This window comes from Salvia hispanica, chromosome 3 (assembly GCF_029641045.1).
Source record: "Salvia hispanica isolate PSC_SH4W2 chromosome 3, Shi_PSC_v1, whole genome shotgun sequence".
Lineage (NCBI taxonomy): Eukaryota > Viridiplantae > Streptophyta > Magnoliopsida > Lamiales > Lamiaceae > Salvia > Salvia hispanica.
In genome coordinates, this window is record NC_142694.1 from 51,738,450 (window position 1) to 51,762,657 (window position 24,208).

At 34.2% G+C, this 24,208-nt stretch overlaps 3 protein-coding genes across 7 annotated transcripts; 1 reads left to right on the forward strand and 2 right to left on the reverse strand.

Annotated features, from left to right (window-relative positions):
* Window positions 1-1,308: 1,308 nt before the first annotated feature.
* LOC125215658 (uncharacterized) lies at window positions 1,309-4,108 on the reverse strand (the record flags this gene model as incomplete). The annotated part of the gene is made up of 9 exons (XM_089066693.1): window positions 1,309-1,543; window positions 1,646-1,697; window positions 1,907-1,993; window positions 2,125-2,171; window positions 2,318-2,362; window positions 2,482-2,604; window positions 3,496-3,621; window positions 3,733-3,850; window positions 4,085-4,108. Coding segments are annotated over 9 exons (639 nt in total), but the record flags the coding sequence as incomplete, so codon positions are not given.
* A 3,247-nt stretch (window positions 4,109-7,355) lies between these two features.
* LOC125209455 (uncharacterized) lies at window positions 7,356-9,660 on the reverse strand. Its single transcript, XM_048109055.2, has 8 exons — window positions 9,315-9,660; window positions 9,066-9,204; window positions 8,505-8,627; window positions 8,349-8,393; window positions 8,142-8,188; window positions 7,905-7,994; window positions 7,641-7,701; window positions 7,356-7,558 (listed from the first exon to the last, which is right to left on the reverse strand). The coding sequence occupies exons 1-8, from the start codon at window positions 9,390-9,392 to the stop codon at window positions 7,542-7,544; spliced, it is 600 nt and encodes a 199-aa protein (XP_047965012.1). The 5' UTR covers window positions 9,393-9,660; the 3' UTR covers window positions 7,356-7,541.
* A 2,936-nt stretch (window positions 9,661-12,596) lies between these two features.
* LOC125214803 (agamous-like MADS-box protein AGL31) lies at window positions 12,597-22,982 on the forward strand. 5 transcript variants are annotated; one of them, XM_089069147.1, is made up of 8 exons: window positions 12,598-12,937; window positions 18,885-18,963; window positions 19,453-19,532; window positions 21,047-21,108; window positions 21,191-21,290; window positions 22,147-22,188; window positions 22,581-22,626; window positions 22,710-22,982. In XM_089069147.1, the coding sequence occupies exons 1-7, from the start codon at window positions 12,753-12,755 to the stop codon at window positions 22,624-22,626; spliced, it is 594 nt and encodes a 197-aa protein (XP_088925273.1). In that variant the 5' UTR covers window positions 12,598-12,752; the 3' UTR covers window positions 22,710-22,982. The 5 variants fall into 5 exon arrangements, with proteins under 5 accessions (XP_047971924.1, XP_088925273.1, XP_047971920.1 ...); XM_048115963.2 differs by having other exon boundaries at window positions 12,600-12,937; window positions 22,581-22,622; XM_048115966.2 differs by lacking the exon at window positions 19,453-19,532 and having other exon boundaries at window positions 12,600-12,937.
* Window positions 22,983-24,208: the final 1,226 nt, after the last annotated feature.

Sequence of the window (24,208 nt, forward strand, 5' to 3'; positions counted from 1 at the left end):
GAGCCCATGGGTTACAGTAGTTTACCATTTTCATTCCTTGTAATTTTCAACTTCTACATTTCTGTTTTGATATGTAAATTGTATAACAATTAACAAATGTACTTCTTTCCAATACAAGTACTAGTAATTAGTACTTTTATCAACTTACAATTTGAGTTATTGCAATATTTAGAATATAGCTCAAAATAATAAGAATAATTGTACAATAGTACTACTTACTATCTGTACACATGCTCTGATGATCAGCTACAAGAATACATTAAGGAGAAATTACACTTATTTCGTTTTTACATATATTCACCAGCATTCAGCGGGGTGCCTTCTAGTATATGCAGTACTATTCTTGAGGGGGAAAAAATCTAGTAATAATTAGGATAAAGAAGTATATTTTACACTTTGTTTTGGTTAGTACAAAGTCGCAATCATGAATACGTAAATTTGAGTCGTTTCTTAGTGCTTGGATGACCAAAGCGAAAATTCAAGATTAGCATTGCAGAAAAGAATTTCCAAAAAATACACTATATTATATTCGATCTATGAGTTTAAGGACATTAAAGTAAATAACAATTTTTTTTTTCTAAAAAGACATGTCTGGGCTATATGAAGATGATACACATTATCATCTCACCTAGAGGTATTTATTGGTTATAGTACATGTCAAAATAATTGAGAGATGAATATCAGGGAGTATCAAAATAGCACAATAAATCAATGGATATATATATAGTATATATGACGTACTTTCCCACGTTCTATGATATGATAACACAAAGCATCTGATTTTTGATCGATCAATTAGTTTCAAGTTTCAACATTTCATAGAAAGTTTTATGTGCTTACGACTCGATTTCTGTCTCATTTCAGTGGGAAATTGTATTGGACGTTCACCTACCTATTCTAATATTTATTGAATGAATATATGTGGATTTAGGCTTTACCAAGAACATTAATAGCACAAGTTTCAAACATGAAATTAATGACGCCTAAATTGTCGAATTGCTTAATATTAATGCAGTTCTTTATAATGTATGGAGTAATAGAGAAGGAGATTTATACGTTCGTGTTTCTGTTATTCTGTCATTGCTTGCAATCATAACAGATTTTTTTTTAACACATACAATACGAACCAAAGTACTATACACTCTATACTACTTATAGTACAACAAAATCAAGCCATATCATTTTTTTCGGTCGCTGAAAAAGTGCATCTATTATTGCAAAAATTATAAAACATCTAGACCAAATACAAGCCATTAACCATAGTCTGGATTTTATTTAGCAATTAACCCTATGTTTAGCATTGAAAAAGATATGTAAATAGTTTATCATTAGAAGACCACCAAAAAATGATAACATAAACCAGGTCTAAATCCTACGACTGTACACCAACGGGTGGGGTTTTTTCTCTTTAAGAACAAAAGACTAGATATTCTATAACACTGTCCAAATTAGAGCTTACGTTGCTATGGGAAAAATTTACCACATGTAGCCAAGTTGTTGAACAATTTCATCACCTACCACTCCCCTCAATATATATCCTCATCTGCAAATATCAGAAATTCATAAGCGGGGATCAAAGGAAACATAAATATGGACGAACGACCATAAGTTGAAAAGCAGAAGGCGTGATCAAGTCCAAGCATACCATTCTCCTCAGCCATGTTATAATCATCTTCATCGTCATCAAAATCTTGATTCTATAAATTGCAGACATAGTATTAGCTACGGTTCATATAATTCTCATCCGGAGGAATATATCTCAAACAAATCAACAGAAGCTTAAATGAGTGGATAATTTGAAAAACAAGCATTCACAAGATTGTCAGATGTTGAATATAGCCAAAAAATAAGGTTTATGGTGAAAATTATGTAAGTTGAGTGAGATGCACGAGGTCATCAGTTATACCTGCTCATAATCACCATCATCACTTATTTCTCCATCTTCTTCATTTCCCTCCTCTTCTACTTCCTCCTCTTCGTTTTCTTCTGTGTCCTAAAAGCACATATTCCATAGACAACAGTAGATCAAAATGACATAGTAAAAGCACAAAAAGTAAGACATTGCTTCGAGTAACTCAGAAAGTAAACGCTAAAATGAATTTCAGTTTAATATGGAAAATTTACCTTGTTCTTTTCCTCAAGCTTCTCAAACTGATCAAGTTTGCTCAAGTCTGTTATAATCGTTTCAAATTTTCATTCAATCAGAGCACATTTTCAAAATAAAATTCAGAAGGAAAAAGTGCTACAAATAGAACATATTTAAGTGTTTACAATTACCACCAACAAATAAGGATATTAATTCTTGCGAACTTATTACCTATTTCATTGTCCCACTTGACTCTCTTGACAATCTTCTGTCCATCTGCTACGTTAAAGAATATATGAGATACACCATACATGAGACCAAGAAAATTCACAGGCAAACTGAAAATTGATGCTACGAAATAAAACAGTTGTTTAATATACAAACAGAACATCAACCTCTGACTAGTTCTGCAGGCATATGATCTTTGTCCATCATTATTAAGTGATGGAGTGGTTGCTTAACAGTTGTTGCCTGCAATTTCTTATCCAAGTACCTCTCTATGTCTACTTTTTGTGTTTCTGCAATAATTTATAGAGATATATCAGACCAACGGAATGCAAGTAAATGAATGGAATAAAAACTCAAGACACAATTATTCGTAGCAATTTGACGGATTGCAAGTTCATTAACAACAAAGCAGGACGACATATTCAGATGAGATATTGTTTTGCCATTCGTCATTTTCACTTTTTATAGCACGTTTTTCTTCATCAAGCCTACAACATCATACACTATATCTGCAACAAGACATCCAATGATACGAGCATCCTATTTTCTGTTGACTAAGTCTTTTGCTCATCTTTAAAGTAGTTTTATTAATCACATTTCTCTCTTCAGTTAGTAGCATAGTTCTCCATCATGCACGTTCCCCTCGTTGTTAGTTGCATAGTGCTCTCATGCATGTGTTGTCATCTTCTATAAATACTTGTAAGCCTTTGAGGCATTTCATCAAGCAAGTAATAGAATATTTCCTTTTACCTTTAGTTTGAAAAGTTTTATTCATAAATTTCATACGCATAGTTTGTTGGAGTTAAAATCCACTCAAATTATTCAAGTTTATATCATCCAAATAGTAGGAAACTCAGTCAAAACAGATGAAATTTTGTATCCTATTTTTGCCTGTAATTTCTAAGGACACAGTTACACTATACAATAAGTCTCCATGAAATTGAGTATACTATCTTTTGCTACAGCTTAAACAAATAGTAGATACTTAAATCAGGTCTCCTAATACAGGATTAATAAGCATTAGTCATGTAAATCACATTAGAAAAATTGGGATGAAAACAAATTCACATCCCAACTACACGTCTTTCAAAGTAAACTCCCCTAATTTGAAATCGGTTCATGTGAATCAGCAGAGAGTAAAGTAGCAAAAATGATCGGAAATTAGAAAGGGGGAAACGGACTCTGTAGGGTTAGCCTTCTATCTTGGTAATGGTAAGGAGATGTCTCGAAAAAGGTCTGCAGATTCTGTGACCAAGACACAAACCTAGAGTATTTGTTTACTTCTTCCACAGAATACTTCACAACGCCTATCGGAATTTCCTATCAATCAATCAATCAATCAAATTCGCCTCCGAATCAAAACTAAGCCAGATAACTAAACTGCATTTATAAAAAAAATGTAGGATATGTGGCGTTACCGGAAAAAGATCGAAAGGCATTTGCTTGGCTCTGGGCGGCCCTGCACGGCCGCGGCCGCCGCCTCTTCCTCTGAATGACATGTATTTTCAGCTCAGCGGAGTGCTTTGAAGAATGAGTCTGGTTATTGTAAAAGTGGGTGCCCATTATCATATAATTGTAGAAGTATGATTCTGATTTTCTACATTAACTATGCATAACCAGTTTTTTTGAAAAAAAATCGCATCAAATACTTTTAGGCAAGTTTATGCAGTTTCTGTACAGATTCAGTTTTCCATACATTTATACAGATTCAGTTTTGTTCTGTTCAATTTAACGCAACGCATAGTCAAGAGCATAGAGAGAAGAGCATACCTGCCGCGTTGAATGAATTGATATGAAGAATTAGAACTATGTCGAATTATTTATTGGTTAAATTAGGGTTATATAAGAGATTTTTGTAGTTGTAATAAATAATTAGAGATGTGGAAGTGAAAAGATTTTTATTGAAATGAGAGGGTTTTGAAAGCCAAACTGAATATCCATCTTTGCAGTGGAGCTGAATGAATCAATAAAATCTCTATAAATATCCCCCACTGCCCAAGGTTTATCGAATCGGCGGTTAAAATCGAAATCGTAACCGACAGTTACGGTTCCGAACTGAAACCGTCGATTTTTGAATCGTGGTTCGGTTCAGGTTTAAAAATTTTCGAATCGAAACCGTGTCGGAACCGCCGGTTCCATGCGGTTTCAAATCGTAACTGTGAAAAACCGCTGGAAAACCGTGAAATCAAGCCGGAACTGCCAAAAATCGGCGGTTTGGAACCGTAGAAAAAAACAGCCGGAAAACCGCCAGTTCGGAACCGAAACTGAAACCGGCGGTTTTGGAACCGGAACCGTAACCGCGAACCACTTTCGCGGTTCCGGTTCCGGTTCAACAATTTCCAAAATCGGAATCGGCGGTTCCGTACCGTAACCGTCGGTTCCTGAACCGTGGGCACCTCTATCCCCCACCCAAACTAGAAACGGAAAGAGAGATTTCAAAAAAACGAGTCATATTCGTTCGAAATTTAGGACTACTATCGCTGACCTTTCGGAATATGGGATCAAGGTATGCGAATTTTTCATAATATGGGATTTTTGAATTTTTGTATATTTTCTTTTCTTTTCTCTTATTATTTTTCTCAATATTTATGAATTGGCTAAATTACCCTCTATTATTTTGAACACAATTTTGATATTTTCAAATCACCACCACCCTCATCCTCCTCCGGTCCTCCCCTTCGCCGCCTCCACCCTCCTCTTTGGTTATTCAGATTTTGATTGCATTATGCACGTGTGCGTTTCTGTTGCAAAAACGTGCACTGTTTTAGCTCAGCATTTTATTCAGAGAAATGGATACAAATTTCTCAACTTGAACCCTAATTCGTTGCATCACTATTGTTGTAAATGAAGAAGGAATGCTTACATGTTTAAGTTTTTGCCTAATTAGTCTACTATTGCTGTTGCAGATTCCTCAGTGCTGCTATATTTAATCGGTTTAGGGGGGAAATCGGGAGAATGATTTACAAGTATATGGTGGCTGGTGCCGATGCCACCGGATCTTGACACGCAAATTCGTCACAGCTTCGAGGGGCTCTACACCCATCTCCTGAAGGCAGCGCAGGGGAGGAGGAAATGGGTGGAGACGGCAGATTTGCAGAATTGGGTAAAAAATTCATGAGTTGAGTAAAACATCAAAATATGTGAAAATAATAGGGGTAATTTGGCCAATTCATAAATATTGTGATAAAAATATTAAGAAAAAAGAAGTGAAAATAGATAAAAACTCAAAAATCACTTATTTCAAAAAATTCGCATGCCACGATCCCCTATTTTGAAAGGTTAGCGAAATTAATCCTAAATTTCGAAAGACATGCGAATTAAGTCCTTTTTTTCTGAAATCTCTCGAACGGAAATGGCCGCAAAAAGATTCAAAAACCATAACAAGCGAAAAAAAACGAAAAAAAATATATAAGTAACAAATTATTATTATTATTATTATTATTATTATTATTATTATTAATTCTTCTATTAAAGTGAATCATGCTCATCAACAAATATAACTCAGCGGTATGTACTCACTAGCTATAAGTTTGAACTTGAAGTTTATCAAAAGATATGAATAAATGTAGTGGTTTGTGAGTTAATTTCATAGATAATCATCCATTGTATCACATTGGTTACGGAATTTGATTTGTATCAAAATGAGTATTAAACTTTATACTACTTTATAGTGCTATCATTTTATAATTTTATTCTATTTTTAAATTATTTGATTTAATAGTTAAAATATTAAATTGTTTATTTAAATTAATTCAAAATAGATAAGGACGATACGCATATTCAGATTTAGATACACTTTTGATTTAAATTGCATAAATTCCGAGAAGAATTTTCAAGAAATAAATAGAAATGCCGGCGATTGTAATATTTAAAATATTATGCTTCGGGCATAGATGGATGTATTTTACTACTATTTTCCTAAATATTTTCAGAGGTTATAGCAAGAATTTTCAAGAAACAACGTGAGTTGTTTAGGTTTTGGTCGCGAAGATACTACATTTTAGTTTATTTTAAGGCTGTGTTTGGGAACATGGAATTGGAGCTATGGAATTGGAATTGGAGTCTTAAATTCCAATTTCATTGTTTGGTACTTTAAAATTGCGTAGAATTAGAATTGAATTATAATTCTAAGTTTTCCAATTCTATGATTTTAATTCCACGGTTGAACAAAAGAATTCAAATCGCAACATTTCAATTCCACGGGTCAAAACTTAAAAACACGCGGATCTATTCGGGTCAAATTAGTTAAACGGGTCAAAATTATTTTCTCCCAATTCACTCTGCATCTATCTCCTCTCTTCGCGACTGCCCTTTTCTCTGCAAATTCGCCTCCTCCATCTCCGTTCAAACGGTTCATCAGGTAATTATTCTCCATAAAAAATTCAGATTTATCACCATCTTCTTATGTTATGGTGTGTATTTTCGTGTTTCTGCTTTGGAATTTGCGAATTTGTATAGTTAAATTTTCTTTATTTTTTTAAATCTGCTAATTTATTTTTTCAGATCTCGATTGTTAGCTAGGGTTGATTGTATTGAATTGGGCTTTATCTTAGCCGACGTTTTTTGCTTTTGGGCTTCTATCTAGGGTTTTTCGAGTGAACTGTTGACTGGTTACTTTATACTTATTAAATTGTTTATTTAAATTAATTCAAAATAGATAAGGACGATACGCATATTCAGATTTAAATACACTTCTGATTTAAATTGTATGAATTCCGAGAAGAATTTTCAAGAAATAAATAGAAATGCCGGCGATTGTAATATGTAAAATATTATGCTTCGGGCATATCATGGATGTATTTTACTATTTTCCTAACTATTTTCATAGGTTATAGCAAGAATTTTCAAGAAACAACGTGAACTGTTTAGGTTTTGGTCGCGAAGATACTACATTTTAGTTTATTTTAAGAGAATTATTCACGAGAGTGAATTTCAACAGTGTTATTCTCTAATTTTAATTAACATATTTTTAATACTCTGTTATATTATAAACAGAGAAGTTATGTTATATTCTAGCTTAATACCACATAGAGAATAAACCAAAGACCAAAAAGTTCATTTACAATACGTAAATACGGAGTACTATATCTAAAAAAATTGATAACATGTAACCAGGTCTAAATCCTACTAGCAGTTGGTGTTATAACACCGTCTAAATTAGAGCTTACTATGTTGCAAGCAAAAATATACCACATGTAGTCAAGTTGTTGAACAATGTGATGCTAACTCAATAAATCGCGTTATCTGCAAATATCAGAAATTCATAAGTGGAGATCAAAGGAAACATAAGTTGAAAAGCAAAAGCCATGAGCAAAATCAAGTATACCATCTTCGTTCGCCTCCTCATCCATGTTTAAGTCATCTTCATCATCATCAACATATTCACCCTGAAAATTGCAGATGTATTAGCTGCAGTTCTTATAATTCTCATCCAGGGGATTATATCTCGAACAAATCAACGGAAACTTAAATGAGCGAATAATTTGAAAAACAAGCATTCACAAGATTGTCAGATGTTGAATATAGCAGAAAAATAAGGTTTATGGTGAAAATTATGCAAATTGAGTGAGATGCACCAGGTCAGCAATACCTTCGTATATTCTTCGTCATCACTAAATTCTTCATTGTCTTCATTTTCCTCTTCTTCTATTTCCTCCTCTTCGTTTTCTTCTTCAGTTCCCTAAAAGCACATATTCCACAGACAAAAAAAAAGATGAAAAGATGATCAAAATGACATAGTAAAAGCACAAAAGGTAAGACATTGCTTCGAGTAACTCAGACGAAGTAGACGCTAAAAAGAATTTCAGTTGAGATATGGAAAATTTACCTTATTCTTTTCCTCAAGCTTCTCAAACTGATCAAGTTTGTTCAAGTCTGTTATAATCGTTACAAATTTTCATTCAATCAGCAGCACATTATGAATAGAAAATTCAAATGGAAAAAGTGCTCACAAATCGGGCAGCATACTTAAGCGACATCCATGCTTATGATGAACATCAACAAATAAGGATATTAATTCTTGGGAACTTATTACCTATTTCATTGTCCCACTTGACTCTCTTGACAGTGTGATGTCCACCTGTTACGTGAAAGAATATATGACATACATGAGACCAAGAAATTCACAGGCAATCAGAAAATTGATGCTACAAACTACGACAGTTGTTTAATATAGAAACAGAACATTGACCTCTGACTAGTTCTGCAGGCATATGATCTTTGTCCATCATTATTAAGTGATGGAGTGGTTGTTTAACCCTTGTTGCCTGCAATTTCTTATCCGAGTACCTCTCTATGTCTACTTTTTGCGATTCTGCAATAATTTATAGAGATATATCAGACCTACTGATTGTAAAAAATTGCATGGAATAAAAACTCAAGACACAATTATGAGTAGCAATTTGACTGCATTGCAAGTTCATTAACAACAAAGGACTACATATTCAGATGAGATATAGCTTTGCCATTCAATTTTTATAGCACATTTTGCTCCATCAAGCCTACACCGAACAGTAGGACGCTCAGTCAAAACAGATGAAATTTTGCTAAAGTGCTAAACAATAAATCTCCATAGAATTGATTATAGTCATGTAAATCACATTAGAAAAAATTAGGGAAGAAAACGAACTCACATCCCCACTACTACATGATATGTCTTTCAACGTAAACTCCCCTAATTTGAAATCGGATCATGGCAGAATTGTCCATCAAAGTGGCAAAAATGATCGGAAATTGAAAAGGGGAAACGTACTCGGTAAGGTTAGCCTTCTATCTTGGTAATGATAAGGAGATGTCTCGAAAAAGATGTGCAGATTCTGTGACCAAGACACAAACCTAGAGTACTTGTTTACTTCTTCCACAGAATACCTCACAACGCCTATCGGAATTTCCTATCAATCAATCAAATTGGCCTAGAATCAAAACTACTACGCCGCCAGATAACTAGACTGCATTTATTAAAAAGAAAAAAAGAAAAAAAAAGTAGGATGCATGGCGTTACCGGGAAAAGATCGAAGGGCATTTGCTTGGCTCTAGGGGGGCCACCACGGCCGCGGCCGCCTCTTCCTCTGAATGACATGTATTTTCTGCTCGCAGTGTGTTGAAGAATGATTCTAGCTAGATATTGTAAAAGTAGCCAATTATCATAGTATCATTATTTAGTGAACTATGTAAAACCAGTTTTCAGTTCATCGAAACACATAATTATGCGCATAGGGAGAGAGAAACCTGCCGCGTGGAATGAATTGTAGTATGAGAATTAAGAACTATGTCGAATTAAAACGTACAGTTAGAAATTTTGTTTAAAGAACATGTAGGGCACAGCCCAACGAAAGCCCGGCAGCAGGTTTGTCGGTGCTATTTTGGGTGGTACAATTGTTACTTGCACATTCTTCTAATTTTGTATTTGTATACCCATTGTGTTTAGCTGTTTAAGACTTTTACATGTGTATGAAAAAGTGTGTTTAGTTGTTTTAGACTTTTACATGCGTAAGAAAAAGTCTATTGATAGTCTTAGAGTAAAGGCTAAAATTATATGGTTATTTTACGTTTTTGGTCCTAAATATTATCTTTTGGTCATGGACTAACTGTTCCGTTAAAAACTAATGGTCAACGGGTTTAATCCTGATTTTGACCAAATTAAACTTTTAATTCTGATTTTTCACTCCCTATTTAATTAATTCCCTAATTATTTTTATAAATATTCTTTTCAAATTAGAATTAAATAATATGTTTAGGGTTCTTATTTCTTCAGCCTCCGCCATTAAACTGCTGCTGGAGCTCTGAACAGCTTCGAGCTCAATCCTAGCGGCGAATCCGAACCACTTCTCCCTCTCGCAGCTGGCCGACGCTGCGTAGGAGCTCCATGACTCCAAGCCGTCGCGCCTCGGCCTCGTCTCCTTCGTCACCCGCCGCCTCCGGTCGCACGAGGTCTCTCGCCTCGCCGCCGAGGCGGAATCGGAGCTCCACGCCTTGATCGACCGCGAAATCGTCTCTAATTTGACCAAAATCCTATCGTCGCTGCCCATATCCGGCGCGAAATCGAGCGATGAGGATGAGTTGTTCAACGGAATTTCAGCTCTTCAGGAGCGGCTCTTGCGCGGCTTCGACATGAATCTGCAAGATCTCGTGCTGAAATCTAGCGTTTTCTCGCAGCTGCAGGAGATCCTCTGCGACCCTGGCTTCAGAATTAAGGTGCGTGAGAAGGCGGCGGTGACGATGAAGGAGTTGTTGCTGTTAAACAAGGACGTGTTTGTGACAGCGGTTTTAATCGGAGGGTGAAGGCGATAATGTCGATGAGCTCGGTGTGTTCTCTTCAAGTTGTATCAGCGCTGATTAAACCCTTTGCTGAAAGTCGATCGCTCCATAACTAGGGTTTGAGAGGAAGAGGAATGAAGAAGATGAAATTGAAGTAAAATCGACCACGATGCTGAAGAAATAAGTACCCTAAACATATTATTTAATTCTAATTTTAAAAGAATATTTATAAAAATAATTAGGGAGTAAAAAATTAGAATTAAAAGTTTAATTTGGTCAAAATCGGGATTAAATCCTTTAACCGTTAGTTTTTAATGAAACCGTTAGTCCAGGACCAAAATGATCAAATTTCCATATGTTCAGGACCAAAAAATCCAAAAGATAATGTTTAGTACCAAATACGTAAAATGGTCATATGTTTATGACCAATTTTGGTCTTTACTCATAGTTTTATAGATATATTCGGATTTATGTTTACTTGACATTTTTATGAAATTTTGATATTTCGATTTAGATTGGTTTTCATAGCTCGGTTTAGATTTTTAGACAATTCAAATTGATTTGGATTTATTTTTATGAACTTTTGAATATCCAAATCGGAACATATTAGACAAAATTCCAAATATTTACCCCTACTTTAATACTTATACTATTCAAATTGATATCATAAGAAGTCTTAATTGGGGATACAAACTGTATATAGTAGTACTTGTTAAAATAATTGGATACAAACTTAAACTGTTTAGAAAATAACATTTCAATGTGAAAACTTCCTTGGCTTCTTTCACTTCAACATCGAGTAAAGTTGAAAAATATATAGTGTCTATTTTTAAACTTCAAGAAAGATTAAAGAACATTAATAAATCAAATAGTAACTCGAATACAAGCGAATGGGTACTGCCAAATGGAATTCCACAAATTCCGCAAACTGTAGTTTTGGATATAAAGATATGGTCGGATACTCGGATATTGCCATTTGCCACACTATTTATTTGAGTAAAACAGAAAGAGACGAAGGGAATTAGTAGTAATAATATTATTTTCATAATATAGTTTGTGCCGGTTAGGAAAAAAATGTGTTCGAACTTTGAACATAAGTCAATTCAAACAGTTCGGATAATTAATAAGAATTAGTTTTAGTGTACGTAAATGAGACTATAATGAATTATGAAATTATTTTTTATTTGGATTTAGATAAGTACACGCACATAATTGATTAGAGGAACAATATGAAAAGTTATATTATCCTTTCTATAAAAATAAAGTATTTAGGTCACATGCCCAATAATATAACAAATCATATTTGATTAAATTTAGATAATTTTGTAAATTAAATTGATGAAATTGAATAATAAGCTAATAATAGTACTCCATCCGTTCATTAAAAAAAATTATTTGGATAAATAATATACTCTATCTTTTAATGAGAAATTGATAAAATAGTTGAGAGAATGAAAAAAAATGGGTTAAATATGTGAAATAAAGAGAAAAATAAATAGAATAGTATATTAATAATTTGATAGAAACTTTTCACTTTTATATGAATTATTTTTCGTGAACATCTTGAAATGAAAAGATAAGTATAATTTTCATAGACAAAAGGAATATATAAATTTGAGATGAGCATGAATGCTTAGTTAAATAGGTGTAGATAAATTATAAGCGATTTGAAAAAGTGCGTTGAATATTGAATTCATTGTGATCCATTAGATAATAGTCCGTATGACACAATCCTTTAAACTAGAATACAATTATTTTCATACCCCCAATAGGAACATATATTACACAAATAAATGTAGCTATTACATACCATATCAACTATCAAGAGTTGTTGTCCCATTGACTTGAATGTGCAACACACACCACATGTATGTAGAGCCCACGTCGGATTGATTGATTTACACACGTGTTGAATAAGCCCGTGTCCCTTATTTCGAATAAATTAATTTTAATTTTTTCACCCCGCCGCTTCTAGAGGCCACAGTGACTACGACATGTGTTTCACTATATTTAGACGTCAGTCCTCCCCTCCCCTTTCCAAACTAGATTCCACGTCGTTTCGCTTCTATTCTACCCCGCATTAATCTTTATCCCCGATTCCCCCACCCTTATTTTTTCACATCACATAAAAAAACCCAACCTCTCAATGCCACCCTATTTTGAGACCTAATTTTGGGGGAAAATGGGGAGGAGGAAGCTCGAGATCAAGCGAATCGAGGATAAGAGCTCGCGCCAGGTCACCTTCTCCAAGCGCCGGAATGGATTGTTTAAAAAGGCCAAGGAGCTATCGGTGCTCTGCGACCTCGACATCGGCGTCATTATCTACTCTTGCCGGGGGAAGCCTTACCACTTCTGCAGCACCAACAGGTTCCTTTTTTATTTTATTTTTATTTAATTAAGCTCTATTTTCCATGCCTGAGTTTAGATCTCGTGCTTGAGTGATCACGATTTGGGTCTTAATTTAGCATAATCATATTTTGATTTGCCCCCCAGATAGGAGTATTTGTTACCTCATGTTTTGTCGTACAATTACTGTGGTTTTGTTTAAGCTTATCTGGAACCGTGTGCATCGGAATTCGCTTCCAATTAGAATTTTCCCGACTTACGAAGTGATTTTCTCTGAATATTTTTATTAATTGTACAACTATAATGGTGGCGGTTACTTGTCGCTCACAGAATTACTTAGCCTTGAAGTAAGAGACGTGCTTAGACTTAGTGGATTTTGACTTAGGTGTGCAATCTCAAATCTACTTGGGAAACAGTAAACACAAATGTTTTTAGCTAGCTGCTCATTTTCTATCCTATAGCTTCCTGCTCAATAGTGCATGTGCATGTGAGCAGTGTCTTTATCTAGTGCAACAAAATGCATAAAATGATGCCCTTAAAAGTAGCCACCAACCCAACCACCAACCTTGTAGTTTCAGTTAGAGCTTTCACTTGGCATTGGCAGGATGAGATTTGGTGACATGCAATAATGTTGAAATTTGAGATAGAATAGGCGAACTTAGCTCTTAGCAATTGCAATTGATATTCGACCTTTTCTTTTATGGACTTGTGTTTAATGAATATATACTGATAAGCATGATAGAGACTCGTCTCTTGCAAAATGGCTTTTGGCAGGTCTACTCTTGTTAAGGATTAGAAGGCATTTTAGGCTCCTCCGAGGGAATATACATAACACATCAGAGATTACTTATTAATCAGCTTATTACTCACTTTAGATTGCCCGAAGCCACGGTAAAATAGGCGATAAGGGCAAGGTGCTTAGTTATAGCCCAATCTCATTTGAACTGTGTCACCTATACCTATGTGTTGGTGTTGGTTCATGTCCATCAACAACCAAAACCTTTTGTCATTGGTGAATTTGGAATGGTGATTAGTTATTATTATTTATGTAATGAGTAGCTCCTGGTAATACCTCGAGAGTTAAAAATACACATAGACAATTACTATTTCATTTGGGTGATTATGAAAGCCTTCATTTAGTTTATGTTTACTAGCTATATTCTTTGTGGCTGTTATTACATTGCATGCATTTAGTTTATCATTTAATTTTGATATATTTGCTTTTCTTTAGTGATATTGCATGCACAGTTTTGTCAACTACTACTTGTTTTGTGCTGAAAACAATGTCTAATGATTTTATTTTTAAATATTAGTGTTTGTATAATATCAACACACTAGTTATTGTACCTATAGTAACGTATGACCTTTCAACAAATTTGCAACTTTAAAAGATATTTGAGACTGTTCCAGTGAATGAAGTCCTACGCTTTGAATTTTTAGCAGATGCTATAACTAATTTTTCCTACAAGCACAAGATTGATGGAGAGTAAAATATCGTTTTTTGATGATGTTGAAAATATTTTCTACCTAATGATAAATTGGGATAACTTTTCATAAATAATAAATAAGAAGTAAAACTATATATTCTTGTTTAATCTTCTTCATTTTATGTCATTAAGGTTGTACACTTATAAAGATCAGAAGTGTTTGCTATGTACATACAAACATCACAATGGGTCCATTCAGTGCTATGGTAAGCACCCAAAACAAAACATTGTCTTGTGCTTTATGATCTATAAATATTTTTATTTTAGCACATCTTACCGTTTGAAAAACTTGGTTTTAGCTTTCTTAAAACTCATTATTTTGGCTCCACTCTACACACAAAATTACATTTTTGCACCACATGTTTTCAAACTGCGGAAAAAATCAAACTTGACAACTTCGGTATGTAATCAAAAAATTTACCCTTGAACGTTTTGACTTTTAAGGATCATTTCTATATTGCGATGCATTGAAAGGTTGTACGCTATACATGAGTTACACGACATAAAAAGAACGATTAAGGTATTACACTAAGGACTTTAATTTTTGTTTTCTAAATACATCACCCATGCTTTAAAAAAGTATCCCCATTCTTGGCGTCTCAACAAAAATTAAGGGGCACAATTTGAAACATCTTAGAAACCCAAAAGCTTGATACATATAGTAGATAAATTTATCCTTCTTAAGGACGCTTTTCCTTGTGCCCTAAATTTTAGCCATTTTTCAACGCTAGTAATTGCGTTTCCAATTTGTGACTTATAAGATAGTGTTTGTTTTTGTGTTATCCTTTATATATTTTCGATCATAGTTATCTTTGTATTTATTCAAACATTAGAATAGTTGAAATTATAGAGAAACATAGTAGAACTTATAGATATTTATTCTAAAGTTACTACATAGTACATAGTGCACTTATCTTTACAAACATAGTTAAGCTTTGTATTTATTCAAAACAGAAATAGTTGAAATTATAGAGAAACATAGTTATTTTGCATAGATTTTAGGTGTGTAATATGGCTAGTCCCAAGGCTATAAGGCTATAGATTGAATAAATAAAACATGGATGTTGCTTTGATATATTTTCTGGTGAAATTCATTGTTTAAATGAGTAGCATAAAGTCATAAACTGGCCATTACTCTCGGTTTGATTGTGAGCAAATTGTTAGTTGAAATAGCTTTAAATTATTAACTTTGTATAACTAACTTATACTTTAATTTCTAATTAAATATCTATATATATTGCATTTTATTTTTTTACAAAAAATTATAAACTAACTAAAAGTATTATATCTTCATGCTCTTAGGTCTAGTCTGAACATAAGAGGATGTGTATTTACTTTAATGATGTCATAGTATTTTCATTTGTTAATTTAAAGCAATTTAGAAAACTCATTTAGTTCGATTAAGCTTATGGGCCTTAATATATAGGTAAATATAGCTGGCGCTAGCTTGATAATAAATATAAAGCATGTTTTAGATTTTATTTCATGGATTAGTCTAGGTTTGATCTTCCAATAACAAAATCCATGTTGATAGGTTATGGAGGAGAAAATCAAAATAGTAACATATACTAGTATTAAAGTTTAAAATTTTTGAAAATGGGCCTTCACATGCATTTCACAATTTTGTATAAGTGTCCCAAATAGTAAACAACCAACCAAACAACAGTACTAGGTAGAGTCACCACATTTAAAATTAGTATCCTCTTATATAATCAATTGATCGTTTCTAATCCTTCAATCTTTGGAACTAGCTATTCCATAAAATGTTCTAATCCAAAAACTCTATTAGAACTTACCCTATTCAAATCTACTTAGATGTTTGCATATTTGAGATTTTTTATAGTTTAGAGTTATTCGAAGTATTTTCTACATAAGCTCCGGCTGGATACCTCCAGTCTTGAATACAGTTTAAGCAAAACAAGCCATTCCGTTCACACTCGCATTATTTAACCTTCTAATAAAATCAACTCTTTCGAAAATCAAGCTCCTTAAACTAACTCTTTCATTACCACTTCTCTACTCCACACAAAAGCATGATTCGTAAATTATTTCTAATGACCATGCCTCCTATTCAAAATTGCTTATTGCGTAGTAATTTATTATTTGAGATCCTTATAATATGGCGGTCTGCATAGCGGAACATATCGGTTGATAAAATAATTTAATAAATTTAATATTAATATATATAGAATAATTAATAGTATAAAGTACAAAATTTTAGAAAATGTAGGAAACATATTATCTTAAATCTCAGCATAATAATTAGGACATAATGTCTAATCATTTAAGTTTTTGCACAACAATTAAAACATAAAGTAGTAAACCATTGCATATTATGTCTAACTTCAAATCTTCCTCAATCCTTGTCATCTTTAACATAGTCATTCTCACCTCTTTGTCATCATTGGTATCCAAAGAAACGAATCCCTCTTACTCTTCTCGTTTGATACATCAATATTCCCAACTTGTTCTTGCTCAAGTTCTCCATCATCCATTTCTTCATCATGCCCTTTATTTTCAACTATCGTGCTCCGTTTTGCATTTTTGTTTTGTAGATGTGGATATGGTTCTTGTGTCTTTAGTAGAACCTTTAACACAACTTGATATAGGAGACTCTTTTCTTAGACTTATTATGCATACTAGGTTCTCTAGCCCTTGAAGATCGAAACCTCATAGATAGTATTCCAATCAAGTGAATCTTATTCCTCTCATACCCAAATAATAAACTTCACCAATTTTGAAATTAGAATTCATGAATTGAATGGACTTAGTTTTATGTTTCTTACCGGGAGCTATGTTTTTCCTTTTGTTGTTGTGCAAAGAAGCTACCAAAGAAGTTGTTAAAGAAATGAAGCAATAAAGATGACATTGTTTTGAACTTGGTGCTTGCAAGGAAAAGATAGCATGATGGCCACTTACTCCACCATTTCATGACTGCCACAATGTTAATTCCACCTTATAGTAGTCCTTTGGAACTGTCGTAACAACGTTGTAACAACTAACGACCTCCACTTCCTTCAACTCAGCAAGCTCATCTTTGTAATTGCCTCAATGTTGCAAATAAAGGCACCCCCTCCCAAAAAAAATAGCCTTGTCCACAAAGCTAAAACATTGGACTTGAAATCGAACCTTCTCTAGGATCTTCTAAGTCGGAGTCCTCCAATTCTATGTAGTCGACGTCGTGGAGCGTTTCACCATTCTCAACATTGTCCTCCCGAACTAAAACTTGCAATGTTTTTACCGGACATCAAAGGGTTGGACCAAGCTTTAACCCACTTTTGAAACCAAGTCCCCAAGGCGATGTCTTTCCAAACTCTTCATTTGAAATACTTTGGAATGAGGGTATGCAGTGTAAAGGTCGTCGTACTTTGATTCACCTTCAAAAATTTCACCCTTGGACCCATGAACGTAGCCATGTTGTCGTTCATAGGATAGGATGGAGGTTGAGGTAGATGTGGCTTAACGATGGGGTATGGCCATCGCCCGGGGGTGCGTACACGGAGGGATTGTCAAGGAAGTCTTTGGATGCATCTTAGAAGCTTTAGATATTTGTATATTTCGTAGTAACTGTTTTGCGGGGTTTGAGATTCCAAAGAAATAACCAACGTATTGCTGGTATGTTAGCTCTGGAAACTGAGGTAAGCGAATATCAAAAACCGTTCAAGGACCCATCCTATGTAGTGGCACGTCATGCTTCATAGGCGTTCAAACATAAGTGAAACTTATTTCAAACTACTTTCGGAGTTCACGTGCAATGCCTTCCTAAGTAAGCAATGGCGAAAGACAAAAGGATTTTAATCCATGCCAGACCGGATAGAGAAATTAGCACCACATGCATGTCGCGTTCCACCGGTGTGTTGTGCAAAGTGGTATTGTTCGGCCCTCGCTATCAAAGAGACCATGTCACTTTCATTGAACGTAGGCAACTCCATATTAGAGTGTAATAAAAATTGAATTTCAGCACCGTCTTTTCCCATTTTCGTGGAATGACTTGAACATTTGAGAACATCAGGTCCGGGTGTGTTCATGATGAGTTCCCTAAACTCTCGGAATTGCTCTAAAAATGGTGGTTATGTTCAGCTCTGCCTTTCTCTGTCCATTCGACTTGCTCATTCATGCGCGTCGCTATTTCTTTCCACATTCACCGCACCAATTTTCTACTGAGAGAAAGGGCGGCGGGTGGTGGCACCACGGACAGAAAGGGTCCGATACATATCTCAGTTTCAGAGTGAGAGAGACAGAGGAAGGGTTGCTGTTCACGACTTGTGATTTCAGACAGAGATAATCGCGAATCTTGATCCCTATTTTAGTTTTTATTTTAATATTCAATTTTTGATTGATAGATGGATCAAGGATTTCTGGATATTTACCTATAGACTGCACTATTATTAACTAATCTGTTATAAATCTTGCATGTGAACTTTTGTCTTTTGGTGTTTTTAATGATATTCTCACTTCCCTGAAATTAAATTGCTATCCAGCTTGAGTGAGATTGTTCAACGGTATCATAATCGGGCTGAGACAGAAGCAGGTCCCTCCAATCAAGTTGGTGAGTCACAGGTAAGCAATTCTGCCTATGAAATTAATGTGGTTTAACCGTTTAGGCCTTTGTTTGGGTTTCTTTGTTGGTAAAGCCAAAAACATATCTGCGGGTATGCATGCAAGGTGTGTCATCTTACCTCACATTAAGGAACAGTTTGTGCAATATTACAAAAGTTATCAAAACAAGTGCTCGTTCTGAAACCTATAAACCCCCATGCTTCAGTTTTTATCCTTCTTTCTCATACACTTGTATTTGCTTAGTCTCTGTGCCTTCCCTACACTGTTCTCGTTTTCTTTTTAACTTCTGGTTGTGTTTTCTTAAGCAAAATGGAAAAAGTTGGATGAGCAGCATTAGCATTTTCAGTTACTTCCCTTTTCTTTTTCCTGCAGATTTTTTTCATATTTCTTAGTATGTTTAGTTTATCTTTGCCTGGGTTGAGCATGTTTAGGAGTTTACATTCTTTGACTACTATTTCGAGTTAGAATCTTTAGTAAGTTTATACACAGGGTTACTTGTGTTCAGAAATTTATTTGAGTTTTGTCAAGCTGCCGGCATTGCCCTCCTTGGAGGTGTGGCCTTCTCGAAGGTGTTTATCCTGTGATCGTTTACTTTTCGCTTATATGAGTATATTAGTTTTGAGTCTTTTACTATTTTCTTCTCGGTGGGGGTTTTTGCTGTCTCGGTCTCTAAAGCTTATTGATCACCCCCCCCCCCCCAACTAACTTCTATCATTGTTCCTACATAGTTTGAAAAGTAAATACATGCATGAATGTTTTTGTCTGTGTATAATATAGATGAGTATGTCATGTGGTGATTCCCTGTATCCTGCCGTAGATGAATAAAATTCCATATAGTCATTTGCCTACATAGAATTTTTGTTGTATATTACCACACTTACGCATAACTAGAGGGTATTGTAGTTTATGTCCTAAAGTTTGGAACTATCCATAAAACAGCCTGAACTTTGAAAATACAAAAATCTATTGAACTTTCGTGTAAGGTGAAATGGAAAAAATAAATGTCACAACTTTCACGGAGCTTGGCCTGAACTTACACTTTTGCTTTGATCTGTAACATGGAAGACTCGAAGTTGACATGTATGTAATGTGCAAATTCTGTAGAAGTTTTCTATTCCACCTTGTGCTGTTTCAAGTTCAGTAAACATCATATTTGAGATGTTTATTTTCAATTTTTAATGTTAAAGAGACTTTGTTCAACTTCGGGTAGGATAAAGAATATTAGCAGAATGGACATGTCAACTTTCACCTTCAGATTTTCCACCTCATAGCTCAAAGCTTGAAATTTCAATCCCATGAAAGTTCATGACATTTATTGCATTTTCAAGTTCAATATCTTGCTATATTTGCCACTCCCATGAAAGTTCAAGACATTTTCTTGCATTTTCTAAAAATCTGGCTATTTTGCAACTTCCATGAAAATTCAATAGATATTTTGTTATTTTTAAGGTTTGTGGCATTTTAATAATTCGCTCCAAAGTTCGGACCATAATCAAAATGGACATGTGTAACTATATGCCTATGCCTATGACATGTTATTAGACGATCTTCATTCTAAAATGCACATGTTTATAGGATAACTTATGTAACCATGTGTATAACATAGTAAATGTATTTATGTTTACAAAGATTTGTAAATGTACATAAGAACTACATAGAAATGTAAATAGATAGATATATGTATGCAGCATATGCTTAATTTGATTACTTTTTCTGTAGAATTATAAGCATTTTATACAGTAGCAATCATTATTTTTATGAAGATAGCAGTATGTATGGGTGGTTCTTTTTAGCTTGTGTACGTTTATAAATAATACACACCAGGCCATTATTTTCTGATTCATGGACCAATTATCTATCTTTAGTTCTCTTTAAGTTTATTCTATTTTCCGGAGTTTGATTCTCGATATTTTCTACTCCCCCTTACTGAATTTTAAAACAGAACGTAGTAAGAATCTTTTTTCCCTTTAAAATGTTGAATGTCAATTAGTCTCTAAAAATCAGTTTAGGGTGGTGATGGTGTGCCTAAAACTAAATGAAACAAAAATTCTATATTATGAAGGATTTTCTGTTTTCATGTCAGGCTCAATATTCAAAATACTCACGTTTTCTCAAATGTCAAGAGCTTCTTCAAATTGTGGATAGGTAAGACAGTCCATCCCTCTACTTTACTTTCTTAAGTCTGCATTTCGTGGCTTGGCTACAATAACTCATCTTATGTTTGCAGGGAGCTCGACAAGCCAAGCGTCGATGATCTCAGCGTCACAGACTTTGTACATCTGGAGAAACAGTTTGAAACTGCACTACTACAGACCCGAGCAACTAAGGTACCTAACTTGACTTTCATGCTCATCTCAACTATCTAAGCATCCCATCTTTTTTCATTTTGCTATCAGTCTTACTTTTGGGTTTTAGAAGCCATTTGTACCAACCATGAGTAGGCAACTAAGGTACCTAACTAGACTTTAATTTCATGCTCATCTCAGATATCAAAAAATCCCATCTTTTTCTTTTTGCCAAAAGTTATAAGTCTTACTTGGTCTTTTGGAAGCCATTTGTATTAACCATGACTAGGCAGATATAGCAATTAGGCCACTGTGTTATGTTATGCCCAATTACATGAAAAGTAGATAAAGAGTACTTGTGCTGAGCTTAAAATCTTGGCTAAGCCGATTGAATCTCCAACCTTTAACAAGCCAGAGGTGGGACCAGGAGGCCAAAGAAAGAATTAAGCCCTCCGTCACACAATGCTTAGGTGTTTCTTTTGGGCACATAGATTAAAGAAGAGTTTTCAATGAATTAAGTGGAATAGTGTAGGAATGAGTCCAGTAAGAAAGGTTAATTTTGTTGATTTCTTCCGTAAAAAAATGACTTAATTATAATGGGACTGCCAAAAACGGAATAACTCAACTGCGGTGAGATGAGACCGAAGGAGTATAATACTAGTATAAGATTTAGAGAAGTTGTGTTCTGTCTTATGATCAATTTGCCTGTTTTGCCTATGGAGTAAGGCAGTCTGACTGGATGTCCTTCCTTACAGGAGACCACCTCTTAGTGGACTGAGTTGAGTTTATCTACAGATTTTGTTAGGGTGTCGTTTTCCTTTGATGCTCTATTCACCCTTTTTTTTTTACTTTCGTGTTTAAGAGTTTTATATGATAAGTAATTGTGTTGGTTGTGCAGACAAATTTGCTTCTGGGGTCTTTATCTAGCCTTCACGGAAAGGTACACATTCCCTCCTTGTAATTTACACATGAACTGCATAAATCTTTGATAATTTCAAGGCGGAGCTATGTCATGATTATAAAAGGACTAGTGTATTCAAATGTGTATGAGGAGAAACTAGATGAAATTGCAGATCGAGATGTAAATAAAATACTATTCCATCTGTCCTAAAAGAGTATGCGCTTTGGGTTTGGCATGAGTGTTAATGCAAAATTGGTGAAGTAAGACAAAGATAGAGAGTAAATAGTTAAAGGTATTTTTTTTGGAGAATGGATCTCATCTTATTGGAGAGAAAAGAGTTTTTAAAATTAGAAAGTGCATATTCTTGTGGGACGGATGGAGTAAATCGGAGTCACCTACCTTAATAAATAAATGTATTGATGTGAGAACAGGAGAAGCTGCTGGAGGAAGAGAATAAAATGCTGCAGGAGAAGGTAGGTATACATACGTATAAGTAGATAAGTAGAAAGAGTAGATGGTAAAAGTGGTGATTATAACTGTTTGATACTCACTGTCTACAGATTTGTGCGAGCAAGACGAAGACGGCGATGAAGATGCCGGCCTTTGATCTGAATGCGTTGCCGGGGGGCGAAACTGAGTGATTAGCTCTGGCTCTCAGAATGTAGCAATTCAAAAATACTCATTCAAGAAGATATGAAGTAATTCTTGTACCAATTCTTGTGTGCATTACTATTTATCATATATCATATACAATAAGCACAATAAATATTTCTCTTGCTTGTTTATCACATTCTGAAAGCCAGAGCTAATCAAACATTTTCCTCTTTTCTCCACATTTTCACAAGGATGAAGGGAACACACGCTTATACACATTTATGTAACACACACACACACACACACACACACACACACAGAGTGAGTGAGGAAGAGAGCGGTGCATCACCAGATCTCCATTTCCTTTACATTGAAGGAAACAAACTCTAATATCCTTGTTAAATAGAACTGAGATATGAGACGTGGCGTGATGTAATTGGTAAATAGAGTTCATCAACAGTAGCTACGACGTAGCACCCACGAATGCACTACATGGCACTCTGGTTAATGCTACTAATTTTTTACTTATTTATAACCAAAAATAAATGAATAGGTTTAATTTTTTAAGTTTATATTATTAAATTATTTTGAAGTATTTTGAAGGAAGGAAAAAGAATAAATGAATTAGTAGGTGAGATAAACTGTTACTATGTCTCACATTAGTTATAGGTAGTATTAAATTTTGAGATTAAATGAGGTTTTTTTTAATAAGTTAATTTTTTGGTACGAGTTCTCCCAGCATATAGTAGTACACTAGTACTAGTATCTATTCTCGAGGAGTGTTATATTTTTAACTCATATTTTAATTGCTAACTATAAATAAATAATAGACATTAGATATTTATATTAAGGGCTTAGATCATTAATCCCTAAATGTCAATACGATCAACGAAAAACATCAATAAAGCCATATGATTAATTTCAAAAAATATCAATAGGGGTATTAATGTCAATTAACTACAGTTATAACTAACTTTTAAAAGAAATCCCAAAACTCTAAATTCATATAACATATATCAAATTAAAGATAATTTCATAAGGATTCCAACAATATCCTACATGCATATGTTCCGACGTCAAAATTTGAAGAAAAAAAAAATCTTTAATTTTTTCGTACAAGCAGAAATGTCAACATACTATATAAAATATGTCATTATAATACATGTAGAATGTCAATATAAGCAATGAGTTAACATTCTTAAAGCATTGTGTTGACATTCTCAAAACATTCTGTTAATATTTTCGAAATACTATATTGACATTTTCATCCAAAATCCTAATTTGGAGTTTTTTTTTTATCCTTTTTGATTTTATTAATAAAAATGAAAATTACACATGGTAAATTGTAGACCATACATTTTCTAAAATTCTATAGCCTTAAATTAGTTATAGTTAGCAATTAAATGATGAGTTAACAATTGATCACTCCCCGCCTATTTTCACCTTCAATAAATTAAAGGTTTAA